Source organism: Opisthocomus hoazin, chromosome Z, assembly GCF_030867145.1.
Source record: "Opisthocomus hoazin isolate bOpiHoa1 chromosome Z, bOpiHoa1.hap1, whole genome shotgun sequence".
Taxonomy (NCBI): domain Eukaryota; kingdom Metazoa; phylum Chordata; class Aves; order Opisthocomiformes; family Opisthocomidae; genus Opisthocomus; species Opisthocomus hoazin.
Window position 1 is genome coordinate 88,488,608 of NC_134454.1, and position 22,508 is coordinate 88,511,115.

The 22,508-nt window shown below is 53.6% G+C and overlaps 1 protein-coding gene across 6 annotated transcripts in view; it reads left to right on the plus strand.

The window, feature by feature from the left end:
- LOC142358900 (mitogen-activated protein kinase 4-like) overlaps nt 1-22,508 on the plus strand; it is a 50,064-nt gene that overhangs the window by 11,831 nt on the left and 15,725 nt on the right. For 3 of the 6 annotated variants that reach the window (XM_075411457.1, XM_075411458.1, XM_075411459.1), the window contains one exon: nt 10,592-11,984. In XM_075411457.1, coding sequence (XP_075267572.1) covers nt 11,439-11,984 — 546 coding nt within the window. In that variant the 5' untranslated portion in view covers nt 10,592-11,438. Of the gene's footprint in view, nt 1-1,191; nt 1,614-2,265; nt 2,389-10,591; nt 11,985-22,508 lie in introns of all 6 variants that reach the window. The other 3 variants (XM_075411453.1, XM_075411454.1, XM_075411456.1) reach the window with 3 other exon arrangements.

Here is a 22,508-nt window from a genome sequence, read left to right on the forward strand (position 1 = left end):
CCTAGACCCCTTGGGCCAAGGCGGCCAAATACCGCAGAGCTCGTGGTGAAATACGGTGTCTGGACAGGTCTCCTGCACGTACGATTAATTCTCCCGGAGGTTTGCACAGCCCGTGCCGTTGATGACGGGTTGCAGGTGATGCTCTCCGCGTACCTGCTCGTGCCGTGCTTGCTCCGGCGCCTCGGGGGAGCATCGCTTCGGCGACGGCTGCCATCGTCCTCCCAGAGGGTTGTTCGCCGGCGGATGTCTCCGACCGCGCGCTCCTCTCGAGGCCGGTGGGGACAAGGGGACACGGCTGGAGGTGCAGCTCCCCTGGGCAGGGCTCCACGCGGCATGGTTTTACCCCCTTTCCTCTCTCATTCACCGGGAGAGCATCCTTCTCGCTGCGCTGGGGCTGCGGCGGCATGGGACCACCGCTGCGGGACTGCGGTGGGAGGAGTGGGGGTGGAAACCTTTTACAAAGTGGTTTCTGCAGGCAAACACAGGTTTGTTTTTTTTATCCCCTCTCCCTAAAGCCTGTCTGCATTGCTTTCCCGAGCTGAGAGTGCAGATCTGCAAGCGGTCCAGCCCCGTCCCACAGAATAAACTGGACGAGATTAGTTGGCGAGCCGAGGGATGAAGAGGGAGGTTAATCTCCGAGAGACATGAGCGCAAGCGCTTTTGCGAGATTTTTTTCAGTGGTGCTCAGTGACAGGACAAGGGGCAACGGGCACAAACTGAAGCAGAGGAAGCTCCAGCTGAACATGAGGAAGAACTTCTTCCCTCTGAGGGTGACGGAGCCCTGGCCCAGGCTGCCCAGGGAGGTTGTGGAGTCTCCTTCTCTGGAGATATTCAAGCCCCGCCTGGACGTGGTGCTGTGCAGCCTGCTCTGGGTGACCCTGCTTGGGCAGGGGGTTGGGCTGGGTGACCCACAGAGGTCCCTTCCAACCCCTACTATTCTGTGATTCTGAGATCCCGGTGCCGTGTTTTGAGGGGACAGGGTACCTCGTGGGGCCCCGTGGAAGGTAAGGGCGAGGCGAAGGAGTCGCTTCGACAGCTCTCTGCCTCCTGGCGCGTGCTGCACATACCTCCTCTGGGGCAAATTCCTGGCGCGGGCTCCTCAGGCACAACGAAATACTTCTAGAGCTGTTTCTGTATATTTGTTTTTAATTTTTTTTTTTTAATAACCTGCTTTTGCTTATCTTGGTTCAGCCCCTCCAGTGATAACACAGGCCAAGTCCTGACCCACAGCATCCCGGGGAGCAAAGGGCCGGCTCTCCGACAAAGTCCCGGCAGAGAGAGGATCTTCTCATCCTTTTTTCAGAAGAAAAGATCGTAGGTGCCAAACCGAAAGGGCAAAGTGATTTGCACCGATGAGGTATTGTGTTTCTGCTCTGATTTATGGCTGGGGGAGAGGCTTCTGAGTCATCCGTTCTAGGAACTGCTTTATTTAGGTAACGGAAATAATTCTGCTGGTTGTAAATCAATGTGTTGTCAGCCATTAACAGCCTGTGCGGCTGGAAAACCGCGGCTGGCAGGGCTAGGGCTGAAGAGGGAGCAGGATGGAGGCTACAGGTGCAGCAAAATACACCGGCTACGATGCACGTCTGTCTATCCCGGGCAGCTTGGCGCAGGTGGGTGCCTTCGTAGAGACGGAGCTGGGCTTTTCCAGCTGAACGCCGCGTCGGACGAATGCGTCCAGGCGGGTGGGAGAGGGTGCGGTGTCTGCGGGGCGCGTGTCCTGATCCGTGTTTGTTCAGGGCACTGTCTGCTCGCCGTCTGGCTGCAGACCGCCCAGCCCGGAGCGGCTTCGTGTGCCGGGTCCCGCTGGGAAACGAGCCCTTTCCCCACGTCTCGCCTTGCCCGGCCGCTCGCAGCCCCCTGCCACGGCTGATTTACCCAAACTGGCTCTCTGGCCGCGGGCGGGCGGCTGGCTTTCCCCCACTGCTTAAAACCTCTGCGAGTGTCAGCAAGTTCTTCATTGTTTTCTGTTCTTTCCGTGAACTAATGAGCGCTGTCTGATTTTTCTTTTCTTTCTTTTTTCTTCCCCTGAGTGTAATTTAGTCTGGCCACAAGTGCCCTAGCCATGAAGGAGGAAAATTCCTTTTTTTTCCTGCGACAGGTTTGGGCGGCAGAGGTGGCTTTGCAGTGCTGAGCGATGCTGCTCCCCTCGCTCACGATGCAGTGCTATGCATGGCAAAACTGTGTGTGTTTCACTGCCGTTCAAGCCAGGACTCTGGGATCATTTTTACGCTGCTTCCCTTTGGTTTTCCCTTCTCCCTCCAGCTTTTCCCACAGGCTGGCGGAGATTTCGCCTTCCTTCTGGCTACTTGGTGCCTTCTGGCCGTTTGCTGGTGGCAGCTCTGCCAGTCTCCTCAGTGGCTTTCCATCTGGATCCTGGGATTAAAGGTGTCTGATAAACACAATTTTTGGAGGAATAGGTGTATGATCCACTCCTGAGCATGTTGCGTGGCTGTTGTTTGGTACAGCCAGGTTGTCAGGGCATGATGGATCTCAGGGGGGAGAAAACTCATCGTGAAAACAGGTTACTTAGATCCCTCAGGGTACCCAATGTGCTGTACATCGGCAGCTCGAGTGAAGCTGGGAGGATAAAACCCAGGTTCAGAAACCTGGAGTGCGCTCATCGATTTGACCACAGTAACCTGTGACTCTCTGCTGTAAGCAGCTCTGGCATAAGAGGGTCTGATTCTGCCCGGGGAAAGGACTCTGCCGGTGGTAATTAGCAAGAGCTTCACTCAGAGGAGCTCGCAACAGCAGTCCTCCGACTTTGCAGCCTGCTTTTCGACAGGTCCAAGTGCTTGCCAGTGTCTGCACACAGGCTTGCGATGCTTTCTGGGGTACGAAGACCGGAGACCCCAGCACCGAGGTCGCTGAGGACATCGCTTGTTCTCCAGCATCCTTCGGAGGCTGAGCGGGTCCTGTCGCTGGCCGTATCCATCGTGAGGTTTGGGGAGCAGCTCGTTCCCCTGAGATCGGCCCGGTTTTGTTGGGGTGGGTGCTTGCCGCCCGATTTCCTGCTTCCCTGGTATCCCATCTGCCGGCTCTGGTCTTCTGATGTGCTTTTTCTCCCGGGGGGATGGTATGGAGCCCAGCCCGTAGGCATCGGGGTGTGTGGAGGGTCTCAGAGAGGAGCAGGGCATGGAGATCCCCAACGCTGTGATAGAAACCTCGCACTCCTGGATGATGCAAAGCAGGGAACCAGATCCTGTGGGTCGTAGCTTGAGCTGCAGGAGGGAAGGGAAGAGGCTGTTTGCCAAGACGAGAGCAGAAGCATTGCCTTTACCTGCGTTCAGCCCCGAGGAGCGACTCTCCCCGTGGCTCTCTGCGGGAGGTTCCTGCAGAACCGAGCACCAGGAGCCCGTGTTTATTGATGGGAAGGATTAATTAAATTTCAGCCTGGAAGCGGTCGCTGGCCTGGGAGCTCAGAGCTACAGGAGACTTGCCTGTATTTCCCTCGGCTTCAGTAGCTCCGTTCCTGTGACTGAAGCTTGGAGAGATGTCCTAAAGCCATGGGAGTCCATCACGGGAGCGGTGGGCACCGAACTGCCCGGTCTCGGTCCGCTGCACCCTCCGCCGTGGGGTCTCTGCTGCTCGGCTCCTCCGGGTCGGAGATGGCCCCCGCCGTGTGCGGCGGGGATGCTGCTGCTGCGGCGCGGGGACCGGCGCGGCGGAGATGAAGGGCGTCTGAAAGGCGTTTGCTGGGGTGGGAGGGATGCTGGGGTGAAGAGAGGGAACACCAAAATAAATCTCCTCGCGCTCCTGACAGATCTACCCGATACAGGAATCAATAAGCTAAGGCCGTGCGACGAGCGCAGCCCCTGCTCGATCCCTCCTGCTTTGCAGCGCGGTGTTTAATCTTGGGCCCGGTCGAAAAAGCTGTCGAGATGTAATGGTTTGCAGGATCACAGAATCACAGAATCACAGAATAGTAGGGGTTGGAAGGGACCTCTGTGGATCACCCAGTCCAACCCTCCTGCTGAAGCAGGGTCACCTACAGCAAGCTGCACAGCACCGCGTCCAGGCAGGTCTTGAATATCTCCAGAGAAGGAGACTCCACAGCCTCCCTGGGCAGCCTGGGCCAGGGCTCCGTCACCCTCAGAGGGAAGAAGTTCTTCCTCGTGTTCAGACGGAACTTCCTGTGCCTCAGTTTGTGCCCATTGCCCCTTGTCCTGTCACTGGGCGCCACTGAAAAGAGCTTGGCCCCGTCCTCCTGACCCCCACCCTGCAGATATTTGTAAGCATTTATAAGGTCCTCTCGCAGCCTTCTCTTCTCCAGGCTGAACAAGCCCAGCTCCCTCAGCCTCTCCTCGTAGGGGAGATGTTCCAGTCCCCTCATCATCCTCGTAGCCCTCCGCTGGACTCTCTCCAGTAGCTCTTCATCTTTCTTGAACTGGGGAGCCCAGAACTGGACAGAGTACTCTAGATGAGGCCTCACCAGGGCAGAGTAGAGGGGAAGGAGAACCTCCCTCGTCCTGCTGGCCACACTCTTCTTGATGCACCCCAGGATCCCATTGGCCTTCTTGGCAGCCAGGGCACACTGCTAGATCCAGCCCTCGACAAGGTGTTCGAGCATGAGATCGCCGTTATCCTCCTTTAATTAGCACCTGTGGTGCTCTGTTAATAACAGGCGTCTTCTTACGGCACTTGAGCTTTAATGAACTCTTCCAGCCAGAGAGATCGCCGCCGCTCGGAGCGGGGTCCGTGAAGAGGGAAAGCTCGTCACAGCCTCGCAGTCGGGGCTTGTGCTGGGAAATGTTGGGAGCTCGCTGGGAGACGGCAGCGTGCGAGGGCACCCCGAGCCCTCGGGGGAGCGGAGGGAGCAGAAGGGTCAGCACAAATCCCAGCAGCAACGCGAGGGCAGATGCTTTCCGTGCACAGAGTGGTGTGGGAGAGAGGGAGAGGAAGGAAGAATAAAAGAAACTTTCTGAATTCCTCCGTCCTTGTATTTTATGGCACGGGGGGTCCCGATCATAAAACCCGTTTGCATCTGTGCAGAGGCACTGCTGCAGCTGCCCTCAGTGAGAAAGCGAGTGAGAGGTAAATTGAAACTGTAAAATATGCTCAATATTCATAAAGAGGGAACACGGCTCTACTTTTCCCCTATTATTCTCATATGCACGATATTTCTTGGGAATTTGGTTGTGTGATTCTCCGTGAAAGCGATCGCATCCCTTCCTCGGTCGTCCCTCCGCGCCCGGCCGTGCGGGCTGGTGGGGCATCACGGGAGCTCCTGATCCTTCCCTCTGGCCATGCTGCAGGTTTAAACGATGGCTTTGACCTCACACATATTTATTAAATCGATGGGATTTACGGTCTGCAGACCAGGAGAATTTTCCAGTGGAGAAAATGTTTGTTATATGTTTTCTGAAAGTACCCCAGCGCATTCCTAACTTTAAACTAGGACAGAAAGGAGGTGGGAAAGGGGATGGGAATGAAACTGTCACTCAGATCCCTTCTAACTGTTGTCCCTTTGTGTTTCACCATCTTCCAGCACCCCAGCAAAACCCTCTGTCAAGCACACGAGCAAAAGGCTGGGGTGACCCCACCGGTATAAACAAGTCAGGTGTGTTCTCCCTGCATGTCATTTTGGTGGAACAGCAAGTTTTATCACCCTCTGCTCCCGACCCTCTGTGCTTTGGGACCTGTTTGCAGCTATGTTCTGCTGCAGTTTGCCCTGCAGCTCCTGTTGAATTCGGGTTTTCAAGTGGGTGGCAGATCGTGGTCTCAGCAGCTTTAAAAACCCTTGGGGCTCTGGTTCGTAATTTCGTGAAAATAGACCGCATTTTCCGTCATCTGCAGCCAGATAGCATCGCTGCTGGTTGTGTGACTGCTCTTGGTCTCAGCAGCTGCTGTCGTTGGGCCACTGAAATAATACTCATTCATTACAACAGGCTTGGGGAACCGAGAGGAGAGGGAGAACCGGGATTGCGGAGGATGAGGATGGCACCCCGAAACCCCCCTTGGTGAGCTGCAGTACTCCCCCATGGTCCAGCCCTTCGCTGGAAATGCGCATTTGGATGGTCAGAGGGTTGTTCTCCCACTGCAGTTTCCAGGCATCAGCTGCTCGGAGAGCTCGGGAGCAGCACCCAGGCTGTGTTTCATTTCTTTGGTGCTTGGAAGGGACTAGATGACCCACAGAGGTCCCTTCCAACCCCTACCATTCTGTGATTCTGTGAAGCGATGTCTGGTGTGGATCGTGGAGAGCGCTGGAAAAGTATCTCCCGTAGCTTTTCAGGGAAAGCTGGTCAGCCTGCTCCTTGGGGTTTGCGGTCGTCTCGGTCGGAGGAGGCAGAGAGAAGAAGGACAAACGGAGAGGGCGGTCAGTCCCACGGGAGCGTGTTGCCTGGTGGTCCCTAGGTCACCGTGCGTCTCCAGGCATTCACCAGCAGCCCCTCTCAGTACGAGGGACCCAGCTGCAGGAGCGAGGACAGAAGCACGGCTTGGCATCCTCCGGGGCCGGGCTTTTAGGGGTGATTCTGCCTCGGCCCCTCTGATTGCAGAAGGTGCTGCAGGGTCAGCACTCAGCCAGGGACTGAGACACAGCCAGGAGCACCGTGAAGACCAGCACTCTGCTCGTGAGACAAAACAGGGCTCTTTCTTCCCTTTACGCAGCGCATTTTCCCTTTCAGTGCTTTGAGAACTATACTAATTATTAATAATTAAGCTGACGAGCCAAAACGTGGCTTCCTTCCATTGCATCTAGAGTAAGCCAAGAAGTTTGGCGTGGGAGCTAGCACCATGTCCCACCCAGCCCTGCGTGGTCTCAGCAAGGCCCTGTGGAGTTGGGCTCGTCGTGCTGAAAAGCTGAGGAGCGTGGTGGGTTCTGGGTGGGGGTGCTTAGAGGTGAGATACAGAGATGGAGCTCAAACCCGACGTGGCACCTTGTTGAAGCGTATTGACCCAAGCTGTTTCACAGAGTTCCCTTTGCCAGTAGGAAATTTTTGCTGCTTTTCTTGGTTTTTTTTGGTGTATTTTTCCTCCTCGGACATCCAGGAGACCCGTGCAGAGACTGAGGTCTTCAGCGTAGGCTTAGGAAGCTCAGGTTAGTCACCACAAGTGAAAAAGCTTCGGTTGTGCGGCAGCCAGACGTAGCTCTTGCAGCTCCCTTGTTGCTCATCGGGTCCCAGCCTACGCTTAAACCTTCCTGTGGTCCTCAGACCCACCACCACCACCGTCTTGGGGTTTAAGCTGCATGAGCTCCCTTCCCACAGCCATGCAGCTGGGTTGCAAGGCAGGGTTCACCTTCCCTCACAGGGTGCTCATTCCTGAGCAGAACCTCGGGATTTATTTACCTTCCTTTTGCCCTTCACTCCTTGTTTCTCCTCCTTTTTTGCCCTCCTGTGACTGCAGACCAAGACACCACTCTGCCTTGCCCCGCTTCCTAACAGCAAGAGCGGCTTTCTCCCTTCAATCCGTGCGTGCAAATCCAGCGTTAGATAATTGCTGGATTGAAAAGAGGCTGTAATTATCTTTGCTTCCAACTACAGGAGGAAGCAGCCTTTGCCAAACTGCTTGGTGACTGCTGGCAGATGCTCTTCGGAGGGTACCCCTGCCCTGCCTTCATCCCTCCCTGCCCTCGTATGGTCCATCCGTCTTTATTTTAACCGTTAACTGGTTCCCTCGTCGAGCAGCTGCTCCGTGCTGGCCTGAAGCATTACGGTTCTCCTCTACCTTGAACGATGGATGGCTGCAAACCGAAACGGAGCTCGGCGTTTGATGTTTTCCCTCTCGTTGCTCTGGGTAACTTCTGTCAGAGAGCAGGAGGGTCCCGCCGGCGATGCCCGATGCTTGGGGGTTGCAGGGCAAAGGACCCGCTGCTGGGTTAATAGAGCAGCTCTGGCAATTAAGGGCTATAACAGAGGCATTAATCTGGCACGGAGAACACAACGGGAGCAGATCCACCATAATTTTATTTTATTTTTCCTCTCTGAGCAGCACTGGGAGTGGTTGGTAAGCTGGGACATCCCCGTGCAAGGTCACAGCCCTTGTCGTGCGGTTGGGTGGTCCCTGCGGGTCTCCCAAAGGACCCGGTGGTCCCCTCGGCGGGTGGCACAGGGCATCGGGCTGCACGCCGCTCTCGTGGCAAAGAGGGGGTGCCGAGAAACGAGGCGTTGGGTGGTGTTCGGGAGCGGGGCAGGGGCTGGGCAGGAGAGGGTGTCCTCACTCCTCAGATTCATCCGCGTCGGCAGGGAGACGTGGTAGGTCGAAAGCTGCAAAGGGCTGATCATCTGGAAAAAAAAGCCCCAGCCGTTTCCTAACGCTTTGTGCCTTTTGTTCAATTCTGTTTCTAAATGAATTAATTGGTGGGGGGGAAATGGCAGTGTTTTATCTAGAAAACTTGGGAGTGCTCTGAGGGCTTTGAACCATCTTTTCCCAACTGGAGCACCTGTGAGAGGTCACCTGCCACCGGAAAATGACATTTTGTCAGAAAAATCCCCAAAGTAGTGGGATCCTCTGGCTAAATCTGCATCCTGGTCCCCAGCAGCCGGCGGTATTTGCCCGTTACACCATTGCCAGCAGCGAGAGGGAGATCTGCTGTTGTGCTGGAAGGTTCCTCTGCTGCTTTCGTTTTCTTTAAAAGCCAGGGCATCATGTTAAGAGATTCCTCCATCGCTCGGAGGAGCACGTGTTAGCACAGAGAGGCTGTGAAATACGGGGTCATGCTCCTCAGCCGCCGCAACTCGCTGCTGTGGCTCACCGTGCCTGTGTTGGGTCCACGTTCATTTGTTCCAGCTTCTTCATGCCTAGGGTGTCATTAAGTCTTTTCATGCTAATAGGGGGCAAAAAAACCACAACTTAAATTTTATCATTCGTATATTTTTTATATATATATATATTTATCTAGTCAGCTGTACTTTCAAAGAGGTCCATAGGACCCTGTGCCTATCTTGTAGCATGTTTTTGCGTGGAGAAGTCCTTGCGTCTGTGAAACCACGACCTCCTGGAGGAGAAGAGCAAAGCTGGGAGGCTGCAAGCTGGCTCATGCCTCTTGTCGGAGTAGCTGCTGGACTTGGGCAGATGGGGGAAGTGGTTTTGCGGCATCTGGGTGCCGAGTGCATCCTTAGGAAGGACACGGTGAGAGATAAAGTCAGCTCCTGCTTTCCCACCAGGTTGTCCCACCCCTGCGTTCTGATTCGAAGATCCGGTAGGAAAAACCTAACAGCACAATGTACACTGTTGAGCAGGGATTCTTCATTGCGGCGCCGGGCACACGGGGGATTTCTCCTCCAAACGTGCGCACCAGACACCCTGTTACTTCAGGTTAAATACAATCACACATGTAAATATTCATTCTATTTCTAGGAACTAATTAGCATATGTAAATATCTTTCACGCATGTCGGTTAGCATCTTTGGGTGGTCTTCGGGGATCCCAAGATGAAGGCCCATCCTCTTCATCACGCTGTTCACTGATTGACCTTTGTTTCTGTGCAGACTCAGCTCTAGGATCACGTCCATCGTGTCCTGCAGGTTGTTTGGCTCTGGTCTGGTTGCTCTCTTGGTGCCTCCTTATCTCTGGAGCTCGGTGCATCTGACCTCCCAAGGCTGAGCTGTCTGGAGTAGAATTATTTAGGAGTCTCTTTTATCCCACAATTATCCCAATTATTTGCTGGAAACCAAGCCCACTTTTGTTTCACTTAATTATTTTGTCTGACGACTCAGTGATAGCTTGTGTCCATGTCCTTCTACTACATTCCTTAGTGAGAAAATGGGGATCAGTGCAACAGTTACACCGTTAGATCACTGTGCGTGCAGGAATACGAGTTACAGTACTAAAGACTACTAAAAACTGGAAAATATTAAGGCTTTTTTGTTATAGTTTCACGTTTCTTACAATCCCCTCTATCAGTTCATCACCGGCAAAGCTGCTGGAGAAGCAGGGGGATGGCTTCCCGTGCCGAGCGGCTCTTGGCGGAGCTGGTGGATGGCAAATCCCCGCAGCTAACGACGCGGCTTGATGAGGATGCTCTCCTCCTTCCCCCGGCACGCCGGAGGAGAAACGAGCCCTGTCGTTGGCTGCTGGTGTGCTCCAGGCTGAGCAACGCCGGAGCGTGTGTCGTTATAGAGGCACCGGAATGGTGTGGTTTGCTGCAGGCTGCTGCCGAGGTTTGCTGTGCGACCCCGAATTTGGGGGGTATCCCACCCTCGCAGGCGGTTTTGAAGGCTATTTGCATAGCTGGCCAAGGAGTTTTGGTCATTATAAGATGAAAAACACGGTGGCCATCACAGCTGCTCAGCGGGGAGGGTTCAGCCCGTGCTTTCCTTGCATTAGGGTTGAAATGGGCGGTCGGAGACATAGTGTGCCGTTGAACCTTTGCCTGCTGTGAATCACTCTGTAACATTTTCAGGGAGATTAAAATAAAAAAAAAATAAATAAAGGGGAAAGGAAGAGTTTTCTCTGTATTGCAAACTGAAAAGGAAAAATTAACCATCTGAAAAATGCTGGTAATGCTGCACGCCTTTGGAGGAAATAACTGACAAGTCCCCAAAAGGTCACAGCTTTGCTCATGGCTAACCTTCAGCAAGCCGTTACATAGGCAGGGCGCAGGTGGTGCTGGTAGCAAGTGAATTCTTCTCCTCTTTTCTTCCAGGAGCGGGACTGAGAGCTGCTGAGAGATAACCAGGCAGCGCAGCGCGGGGAACTCCTCCAGCCAGCTGTAAAGTTCTGATGGCTCTTGGCTTCGCCAGCGAAAGACGTGCAGGGGGAAGGTACTGGAACTGCAAACGTAGAAACTCCCTGCGCTGAATGCAGCCAATAAAGCAAATTTTGGTCTGCAAAATACTTGCTACTGTCAAGATTTCTGTCTGCTGATTGGGAAGATGGGGTCTGCCCGTACCGAAAAGGGAGCAACGAGAAAGGCGAAGCTTTGTTGACCGCTGGGGAGCCCGGCCAGTGCCTGGATGCGCTTCGCTGGTGGGGAAAACGCTGTCAAAACTTGCGGGCAGGGAGGGTTTGGGGAAGTGGAGGGGCCATGGGGCTGCTCTGGGCTCTGCTACATGGCGGGGCCGGCTGGCTGCCCCAACACTGAGACGCCGGGGTCACAGGGCCAGGTGTCCGGCTGCGCCGCCAGCCCCACGCTTTGGCATCGTCTCGGGGTATCGGAGAAGGAAAATGAGAAAGGGGCTCAAAAATGTAGCAGCGCTGATCTTTTAGTCTCAAGAAAAATAACTATTTGGTTTTGCTAGAGATCTCTGGAGTGCATTTATTCACACTGCTTGGAGAGTCCCTTCTACCCCTTGGTTTTTTACCCAGTTTAAAACATTTTGTGTGCTTCCATCTATTTTCACTGGGTCTGCGTGTCGTCTTGAAGCGATGGGCATCTCAGAGTAATAATGAGGCACTTGATTCCAAACCACGTTTGTGATCTGGAAGCCCTTCGACTCTCCCAGCTTTTCAAGTGACAAAGAGGAAAAGGCCGAAAGAGGACGGAGCCCGCGATGGCAGAGAAGTGCGACTGTATCGCCAGCATGTACGGGTACGACCTGGGCTGTCGCTTCCTTAATTTTCGCCCCTTGGGCTTTGGAGCCAACGGGCTGGTGCTGTCAGCCCTCGACAGCAAGAGCTGCCGCAAAGTGGCGGTGAAGAAGATCACCATCGGCGACGCGCGGAGCATGAAGCACGCTTTCCGGGAGATCAAAATCATCCGCCGCCTGGACCACGATAACATCGTGAAGGTGTACGAGGTGTTGGGGCCCAAGGGGACCAACCTACGTGGGGATTTTTTCAAGTTTAACATGGTGTACGTCGTCCAGGAGTACATGGAGACGGACCTGGCACGGCTGCTGGAGCAGGGGAAGCTCGCCGAGGAGCACGCCAAGCTCTTCATGTACCAGCTGCTGCGGGGGCTGAAGTACATCCACTCGGCCAACGTCCTCCACCGCGACCTCAAGCCGGCCAATATTTTCATCAGCACGGAGGACCTGGTGCTGAAGATCGGCGACTTCGGGCTGGCCAGGATTGTGGATCAGCATTACTCGCACAAGGTAGGCGATGCCGCGGGATGCCGGCCGGCACGCGGAGCCATTGAACGCCTGTAGGGTGAAGCGGTTGGACCGTGGTAGATCGTCTCGGGGGAAACCAGTCCTTGAGGCTGTTGGGGCAGCTGTAAGCGCTGCTGGGGTGGTCACTGGTGGTGGTTGCCCTCCCTGCCCCAAGCCAGGACGCGTTTCCTGGGCAAAGCTTGTGGGTTGAGCTCTGCCAAGTGCACCCTGGGGCTTTCCAGGGCTGCAAAGCACCGAGCAGGGTATGGGAAGGTTCAAGTGCCATTCGGGTGTCTTTCATTGCTTTATATCATATATATCAAATATGTATTTTATTCCATCCCAGCAGTAAGCTGTGGGGAGGCGTGCATTTGCTCGCTTTACTTAAATGACTAAACTTTCTGTTTCTTGCTTTGCTGCTTTTATAAAACATGAGCTGCTGTTCTTCCCGGCACCAGAAATGGGTGGAAAGGGCGCCTGGCTCATCTGCAGCCACTCTGCTTGTCTTCGTCCTCACTTCTGCGCTAACCAGTGTTTTAAAAACCCAGCTCTGTCTGAATTGCACTTATTTAATTGTAGGGAAAGAGGAATGGGTCTTTGAGACACGGTCATATTCTTTTATTCTAGGTCAAGATGCAAGTAATGTATAAAATTGTTTGCTCTTTGGTACTTATGTGCTGTGTTGTAATGCAATAATAATTGTGGGTGGCTGGGTGCAGCCCAGGGCAGCCTGGCGTGCCCCACCGCTGCCCTGCTCGGGGCAGGGGATGCCCAGAGCCCCCCGGGACCCCCTGCCTGGGCATCCCCTGCGATCCTGTCCATCGGTCCACGCACGCCTTCTTGCGGCGTTCTGGCCAGAGTGGAGAAGGAGGGAAAAGAGGGATGAAGAAAAATGCAGAAAAACAAATACCTGCCCTTGAATAGGGGAAATTGTCCCCTCCTTGGGGGGTCTTTGGGACAGGCTCAGTTTTCCTCTCCTCCTGCTGTTGCCAGCTGCTCTCTGTCTGCCCAAGGAAGGCTGAAACTCCCCCCCAGAGTGGCAATTTCTAACAAGCATTTAGGGAGCCACGGACTGTGGGCTGCTCCGCAAAGGGTCGCATTCCCAAAGCCTGCGGAATAATTTAAGGTACTGAAACCAGTTCTATACTCGGGCAAAAATACAGCTATTGAAAGAACTGCATTTTTCCTTGAGCAAATGTAATTCGGCGTGGCAGTCTCTTGAAATAAAACTTTTCCGGTGGAATCATCCAGGATGTGTTGTGCCCTCTTGGGGCAGGGGGCTAGGGAGGGACCCACCATCCCACGGCAGCTGGGACCGGCTGTCCCGGCGCTCTCCTGTGCTCTCCAGAGGTACAATAGGAGGGCTCGGGTGGGACTTGGGTCAGTCCCGCCTTTGATTTCCAGCTCTTCTCAGATGGCTCAGAAAAGTCAATTCCTTTCTGTGTTTCTCTTTCAACCTCCGCTTTCCTCAAGGGCTCCTACGGATTTATAAGCTCCTTGGTCTGTGCTCTTGCAGAAAGCATCAGCAAGGAGGAGACGACCGGAGCATCAATGTCCAAAGCTGCTGAGCCTCCACCCCGCTGCCAGCCGGTATTGAGCACAACAGGGGTTCTTACACCCCAAATTTCGGTGCTGCCAGCAGGTGCTGATGCAAAGCTGCCCAAAAGCAGATGAAATCCTGCTCCCTGGGTAGTTAATTGCTCTAAAGACCCAGCAGAGCCAAACCTCTGAAGGCAGTGCAGATCTACGCCTCTAGCGTAATGTTTTCTTGCAAGCCTGTGTGGTGAGGAAGGGTCATCTTAAGCACCTGGATTTTTTTTCCCTTACGATGTTTTGTAGGTGGAATATGCTTAGAGAGATGGCTGGGTTCTTCTAACATGAAAAATTACAGGCTGTGCGTTGTTATTCGTCTAAAAGGTCTCAGCTCTTCTGACCTGGTGTTTCTCAAATCCCAAACCGTCCTGCTGAGTGTTTAAATGGCAAATAATAACCGTGGTAGATTGTGAGCAGAGTTTGAAACGCAGTTTAGAAATATATATATCACCTAAATAATAGCCCTTACTTGGCAATGCGTTCTGTCTGCACGACTTGCAGCAGGCAGCTGTTTAATTAGGATGGTTTAGTGGGAAAGGGAGAGCTTTCCATCTCTGGAAGATGCCCTGGACCACAGCGCAGTGCTGGCCTTCACCAGCTTTGAAGCAGAGCAGCTTCACCTGAGTTTCTCCCACCGTTTGGCCAGCGTTTGCTGCTCAGATCCCTTTCTCTGCGTGGTAAGAGCAGCACGGGGTCGTCTGTTCGTTTGAAACTTTCCCATAACAAACGAGATGAATTTCAAGCTGTCAAGGTCACGTCCAGATATGGGTCCGCACCTTCACAGGCTGCTTAGACCTAATGGCTTAAATTTTAGCCCTGTCTCAGGTAAACATGCTTCTAAGCTCCCTGGGTGCTCAAGTACGTGCAAACATCTCTTTAGGGCACAGAATATCAGGTCTAGCAGGAGAGGACCCTCAGGAGATGATCCTGTGCATCCCCCTGTCTCTGTCACCCTGTCTGTTCCCCGATGCTGTCGCCATCCAGCCATGCAGGCTCCTTTCTCTTCCTTCCTAGTTCTCTTTATCCCCAGGAGTCACTAATCCTGCTGTTTATCCCCCTAGAACATCTCCACATTAATCCCTTTTTCCTCCGTCGCCACCATTTGTGGTCTGGATGCTTTGCTGTGCAACTGTGCCCAGGTGGTGAGCAGAGGAGTGTTGGAGATGAAGATGCGGTTCAGCTCCAGCCTCCACGAGGTCCTTATCCTTACACAGAACAGTCAAAGCCGGGCATTTCCCTTTTCTTATCGAATGCAAGCATCCCGCTTTCACCATCGGAGCACTCTGCAGTGCCCCTTCCATCTGCAGCCTCGGGATCCTGCCGGCCCCACGCCTCGCTGCCTTCCTCCCATGGCCCAGCCCCTGCCTGCGTTTCTTCAGAGGCTGCCTGGGTGCGTGGCGCTGCCCATCTACCCATCTGTCCCCACTCTAATATATATATTGATATATATAATAAATATCTTTGGCTCCAAATGAGAGACCAGGTGTGATCTGCCCTAAGTTTTGGGGCAAAAGGGGTGGACAAGTGAGATGCTGTCCTCCATTGAGCACCCTCAGCTCGTGGTGGGCAGGAAGGATGGGAGAACGGGGAGACAACAAAGCCAAACATTAAAAATTGGGATAAATTACTGTCTAGACTTAAAAATAACAAATGTTTCAGAGGGCAGACTCAGCCCTGGCTGAACATCCCGTGTGGTGTGTCGCCCAGCACTGGTCAGAGAGGAGCTGTTGGGTTGGGTGATCCCACCTGGAGAAGACAACAGAAATACCTGCAATATGGGGATATGGAGACTTGCCGAATCTCTTGGGTGATGAGACGGTGAGCTGGATGCTCCTTAGCCTGCCAATGTGGTAAAAGATCACCTCTTCTGGGGGTCTGGGGGCTCTGCTTGGTGCCCCAAAGCACCTGGGGGCATCTCCATGGGGCTGCCAGGGGACCTTCTCTCCCTTTACCTATTGGCAGCATTAATTACAGCATTAGAACTGGCAGAAATTCCACGCTAAGGAGGGCACAGCAGCCCTTTTAGGGGATGCTCTCGTGGCAAATAGTTTCCAGAACATCATGAAAGCTTCGAAGTCCTCCCTTTGTTTTGTACTTGCTGATCAGTGCAAACATAATAGCTTCCAGTTCATCAAGTAAAATAATGCAGTTCCCAGGTGGGTCATCGTGAGGTCTTCAGAGGAGATGAGGACGTGGGACGTTGCTCCGTACTCGCCCCAGAGGAGACCACCCTCCGCGTTCAGCCCTCGGACAGCTGCCCGGGGCCCCGTGCAGCCAGCACCGAGCCTCCCCGCTGTGACCCCGACTCGGTTGTTCTCCTCCTCTGTCCTCTGATGAAGCACGCAATAGTCTGTGGTCCCGAAATAAAAGCACTCTGTCATCCCGAAACAATGAGAACACACGTCACGTTGCTGGAGCCACGCACAACGACGGTTTTATTATTTTATTATGGAGCAACGTTCCTGCAAGCCTGGTGTCTTTCCCAGCCTGTCCTAGAACTGCCCTACTTGCCTTTGAAAAGATCAGCTTAAAAACCATGCTGTGAAGAGGCAGCAGCCTGCTGCTGCACCGGGATTATTCCGAAAGCTTGGGGTTGTTGCTATTTTGAGTCCCTCCGCTCGGCGCTGCAGCCATCTGCACCAGGAGCCGACGCGGCTCCTGTGGGTGCAGCAGCAGGAATCCTGTTGGTGGCCACAGATGGAGGCACAGATACACAGGCTGTGGCTGGGTCCTGCTGGATTTCCAGTTCACAGTCACCTGCTCCGCACCTCTGTGGCTTTTTGACTGCAGAAAGATGGATTTTGGTGTGAAATACGCTCGGGAGAGGCTTTGTGTGGCGGCATTGGGGGCTGCTTGGTGTGCAGTAGGTGGGATCCTGAATTTCAGCATCTGCCTCAAGGAGACATGCTCTTGGTCGCTCCAGCTCCAAGGAGGAGCTCCAGGCTTGGGTGACCGTTCTTTGGGAGCGCTGGTGGGTCTTGCTGTGCTCCCCACATGCTGCTTGCCGTGCTGGCTTTCCTTGGCGCACTTGGGATGCAGGCAGCCCAGCATGCCGTGACCACTGCGATGCTGGGATGCAGCAGCACCCACAGCCCTCCAAAAATAACTTCTCCTTGCTTGACAAGCAACACAGAAAATCCATGTTGTGTAGAGGTTAGAAAAAGCGTTCATATTTCTTTGCTTTTCAGTTTCCTTGCTGTGCTGTTTGGTATGACTTGGTGCTTATCCTACCTGTAGTGAATTCATCACCTTTATAGATTGCCTGAGCCGTTCCTGCGCATGCCACAGGAGCAGAGGAGAAACGAGAAAATGATACTTGAAAATAGAAAAAAAAATAAGCATGGGAGGGCTTGAGAGCAAGCCTTGGACTTGAAACTACTTCAGTTTTCAAATTAACTCCGTTGTATTGGTTTTTAAAGAGATTCCAGTGGTTCTTCAGTTCAGAAAGGGCTGTGCTGAATCCACAGAATATTGTCACGAAGATGTATGTTCCATCTTAATTAGAACTAATGAATATGCTTCTGCTCTTAGTCTTTCTGTCTGTTTGACTCTGTATAAATGGTGAAATTCTCGTGCTAAAGCCCCTGCCTTGCATAGCTGATGGCTGGAAGCGCTCGGGCACTCTATGTTGGCACAGCTGCTGCCCTCGGGTAAGTCTTGGCACCATGGGTGAGAGCTGAGCCCGTCCTGGACCTGGGTTTAGGTGCCTCCTTACTCGAGCGTCCTGTGGCTGTGCCGGCAACTGCATGATCCCGGCGCCCAGAGCTGTGATGGTATTTCTCCGTAGGATTTGTAGTCCTTGATAGCCCACAGGACTGTAGTTACTTCCTCCAGGTGGTAGGACAGGCCCATATCTTATGTATTTTATAGAAATAAAGATCTAGCCCACAGAATCACAGAATGGTAGGGGTTGGAAGGGACCTCTGTGGGTCACCCAGTCCAACCCCCTGCCCAAGCAGGGTCACCCAGAGCAGGCTGCACAGGACCACGTCCAGGCGGGGCTGGAATATCTCCAGAGAAGGAGACTCCACAACCTCCCTGGGCAGCCTGTTCCAGTGCTCCGTCACCCTCAGAGGGAAGAAGTTCTTCCTCGTGTTCAGACGGAACTTGCTGTGCCTCAGTTTGTGCCCATTGCCCCTTGTCATGTCACTGGGCACCACTGAAAAGAGCTTGGCCCCCATCCACCTGACACCCACCCTGCAGATATTTATAAGCATTTATTAGGTCCCCTCGCAGCCTTCTCTTCTTCAGGCTGAACAAGCCCAGCTCCCTCAGCCTCTCCTCGTAGGGGAGATGTTCCAGTCCCCTCATCATCCTTGTAGCCCTCCGCTGGACTCTCTCCAGTAGCTCTTCATCTTTCTTGAAGTGGGGAGCCCAGAACTGGACACAGGACTCCAGATGGGGCCTCACCAGGGCAGTGTAGAGGGGAAGGAGAACCTCCCTCGTCCTGCTGGCCACACTCTTCTTGATGCACCCCACGATTCCATTGGCCTTCTTGGCAGCCAGGGCACACTGCTGGCTCATGGTGAACCTGTCGTCCACCAGGACACCCAGGTCCCTCTCCACAGAGCTGCTCTCCAGCAGGTCCACCCCAAGCCTGTACTGGTGCATGGGGTTGTTCCTCCCCAGGTGCAGGACCATGCATTTGCCCTTGTTGAACCTCATCAGGTTCCTCTCTGCCCAACTTTCCAGCCTATCCAGGTCACGCTGAATGGCAGCACAGCCTGCCGGTGTGTCTACCACACCTCCCAGTTTGGTGTCATCAGCAAACTTGCTGAGGGTACATTCTAACTCTTCATCCATGTCGTTGATGAAGAAGTTAAACAAGACTGGGCCCAGTACTGACCCCTGAGGGACACCACTAGTTACCAGCCTCCAACTAGACTGAGCGCCGCTGATGACAACCCTCTGAGTTCTGCCATTCAGCCAATTCTCAATCCACTTCACCGACCACTCATCCAGCCCACACTTCCTGAGCTTCCCTAGGAGGATATCATGGGAGACTGTGTCGAAAGCCTTGCTGAAGTCAAGGTAGACAACATCCATGGCTGTCCCTTTGTCTACCCAGCCAGTCATGTCATCGTAGAAAGCTATCAGATTGGTCAGGCATGATTTCCCCTTGGTGAATCCATGCTGACTACTCCTGATAACCTTCTTTTCTTCCACTTGCTTGATGATGGCCTCCAGGATAAGCTGCTCCATCACCTTTCCCGGGATGGAGGTGAGGCTGACCGGCCTGTAGTTCCCTGGGTCCTCCTTCTTGCCCTTTTTGAAGATTGGAGTGACATTGGCCTTTCTCCAGTCCTCGGGCACCTCTCTTGTCCTCCAGGACCTCTCAAAGATGATGGAGAGTGGCTCAGCAATGACATCCGCCAGCTCCCTCAGCACTCGTGGGTGCATTCCATCGGGGCCCATGGATTTGTGGATGTCCAGATCGCTTAAGCGATCCCTCACACGGTCCTCTTCAACCAAGGGAAAGTCGTCCTGTTTGTGGGCTTCTTCTCTTACCTCCGGGGCCTGGGATTCCTGAGGGCCAGTCTTAGCACTGAAGACTGAGGCAAAGAAGGCATTCAGTAGTTCTGCCTTCTCCGCATCCTCCGTCACCAGGACACCCGCCTCATTCAGCAGCGGCCCCACGTTGTCCCTGGCCTTCCTTTTGCTGCTGATGTAGTTGAAGAAGCCCTTCTTGTTGTTTTTGACATCCCTTGCCAGGTTCAATTCCAGGTGAGCCTTGGCCTTCCTCGTCGCATCCCTGCATGCTCTCACCACGTTCCTGTACCCTTCCCAAGTGGGCTGCCCCTCTTTCCACATTCCATGGACTTTTCTCTTCTGCCTGATCTCTGCTAGAAGCTCCTTGTTTAACCATGCAGGTCTCCTGCCTCCTTTGCTCGATTTCTTTCCCAGGGGGATGCATTGCTCCTGAGCATGGAAGAAGTGTTGTTTAAAGAGCGACCAGCACTCATGGACCCCCCTGCCTTCGAGAGCCCTGGCCCACGGGATTCCTCCCAGTAGCTCCTTGAAGAGGGCAAAGTCAGCCCTCCTGAGGTCCAAGGTTTTGATCCTGCTTATCGCCCTGCTTCCTCCACGCAGGATCCTGAACTCGACCATTTCATGGTGACTGCAGCCCATGTTGTAAGCCACCATGGAGGCAGAGCAGATGTAGTTGTTGGTGCCTGGCTGGAGAGCACCCACAGCCACTCCCACCAGAGGCTGGAAAAGTCTTAATTTTTCAAGCCTCCCATCAGCCCTTCCCAGTATTTTCTCCCTGAGGAAGAGGAGGGATAACCCAGAGCCCAGCAGCGAAACACCATGGGAAGCAAGGGAGGGCCAGCGGTAGGGTCCACAAGTGGGTGGGGTGGAGAGAAGCTGTAGATTGCTCTTCTCCACTGGTCCTTCTTGGGCTTGGTGGTGGGTACGAAGGTGAAATGCAGCAGTCTGGGTTATTCAGCGGGTGAAAGCAGGGAGATGACAGTCAAATACATGGGAATTTTGCAGGGAATTTTTCTCCAATGCATAAGAGATGCCTGGGGAGGAAAAGGTTTGGTTTGTTGCAACATAGAGATATTTACAGTATATTGCTCATACATTTTGCATGGTGCGCACACCCTTGAGAATCACAGAATCACAGAATCACAGAATGGTTGGGGTTGGAAGGGACCTCTGTGGGTCACCCAGTCCAACCCTCCTGCCCAAGCAGGGTCACCCACAGCAGGCTGCACAGCACCGCGTCCAGGCGGGTCTGGAATATCTCCAGAGAAGGAGACTCCACAGCCTCCCTGGGCAGCCTGGGCCAGGGCTCTGTCACCCTCAGAGGGAAGAAGTTCTTCCTCATGTTCAGACGGAACTTCCTGTGCCTCAGTTTGTGCCCATTGCCCCTTGTCCTGTGGCTGGGCACCACTGGAAAGAGTCTGGCCCCATCCTCCTGACACCCACCCTTGAGATATTTATAAGCATTTATTAGGTCCCCTCTCAGCCTTCTCTTCTCCAGGCTGAACAAGCCCAGCTCCCTCAGCCTTTCCTCGTAGGAGAGATGTTCCAGTCCCCTCACCATCCTTGTAGCCCTCCGCTGGACTCTCTCCAGTAGCTCCTCATCTTTCTTGAAGTGGGGAGCCCAGAACTGGACACAGTACTGCAGATGGGGCCTCACTAGGGCAGAGTAGAGGGGTAGGAGAACCTCCCTCGACCTGCTGGCCACACTCCTCCTAATGCACCCCAGGATCCCACTGGCCTTCTTGGCAGCCAGGGCACACTGCTGGCTCATGATCAACCTGTCGTCCACCAGGACACCCAGGTCCCTCTCCACAGAGCTGCTCTCCAGCAGGTCCACCCCAAGCCTGTACTGATGCATGGGGTGAACTCAAATCTGCCTTGCTGTCAGAGAGGAGAAACGTATGAACCAAGCATTAAATGTGTAAGGAGAGAAGGAGAGTGGCATTTCTTTGCTGGGAAAGGGAGGAAGTTGCTCCGGCCAGGAATTGCCCTGGATCACTATCCCCAAAGTTACTTTTCTGAGGATTTTTCCAGTAAATACCAATGTCTCCATTGTGGGGGACAAGTGCAATAGCTGAAAAGCGGTCGTGTGATCGGATCACGCCTGGGGGCTTCTGCGCCCGTTCTGATTCAGCAGCATTAGCGAAAATAGAACAGCATTAAATGAAACTTCACAGCTAATCAGTCTCCATTACAACTTGTCTTAAGGAGACCAAAATTCAAACGTTCTTTTAAAAGCAAACACTTTACAATTAAAAGCTTGACGACTTAAACGTTCAGAAAGTGGAACAAGAAGCTGCAGTGGGGGAAGAGGAGTGTTAAAAACTTCGCAGTGTTTGTGATGTTGCGCTGGTCTCGCGTTTAGGCTGAGAGGTGTATCCTGTATCATCCTGGGAGATGTCATATAGCGTAACTGCGTCTGAATGAAGGTGCATCGGTGAGGACGGAGTTTTTAACTGAGTTTTTACATGGACTATATTCATGCTATCATTGCATTTTGATACTCTCAAATGCTTCATGGCATTTAAATGCAATTCAGCTTTATAATTTCATTTTACTTTGTCTGTTCTACTGTGTTTCAGTATGCAACGTTCTGTTATCCAGCGTTATATTTAATACAGAAAATACCACTTGCAAATATTCCGACATTATCCTCATGAAATAACCGTTCGTGTCCAGCCCCGGCGCGGCACCCACGCATCCGGAGCTTGGCCGGCGAGCGCGGCCGTGGGCGCTGGGACATCCCTTACGATGCCAGCGTTATTTACAGGCTTGAACGCATCCCCCTGATTTCAGCGGGAGCTGCTGAGCGCTTGGCACTTGCTTTAGGTCTCCCGGGTGAGTTCAGGAATGGGAGGGCTGTGGTCCAAAGAGACGACGGCACCCGGTCTTTGTCCCGTGGGGTGCTCCTTTAAAACCAGGTCAAGCATCCCAACCGACCATCCTCACTGTAAGCAAAGTAGGACGGAGGATGGGGACCTGCCCCACGTCACCCACCCGCCGGCAGCGTTGCCGGGGCCCCAACGGCCGGGCAGAGAGGGAGGGAGGCGATTTATTCGGCAGGACTTGGGCTCTGTGCAGAAAGGGCAGGGTTTCCTAGCTCTTCATCAGCTAGCTAATCCCCGAAAGGGCTTTCCCACTTACTCCACAGCGTCTTATTTTCAAGAGTCTTGGCTAGGAGCCCTTGCAGGGCTGTGTTACCCGCTCGGCGATGCTTTAAGACATCCACTGGTCCAGGAGCCTTTCCTTTCAGGCAGTACTGATTGTCCTCCATAAATCTGTTTTTCTGCCCATCCCCTTGTTCTCCTGTCTGTTACGAGGTCCCACGTCTCACCCGTGGACGCTGCATGGGCTGGTCTGCAGTTCCCAGCACATGCCCCGGCCCAAGGCGGGGTTCGCCATGGCAGCATCCCGACGATGCAGGTGGGGAGAGCTCGCTTGGCT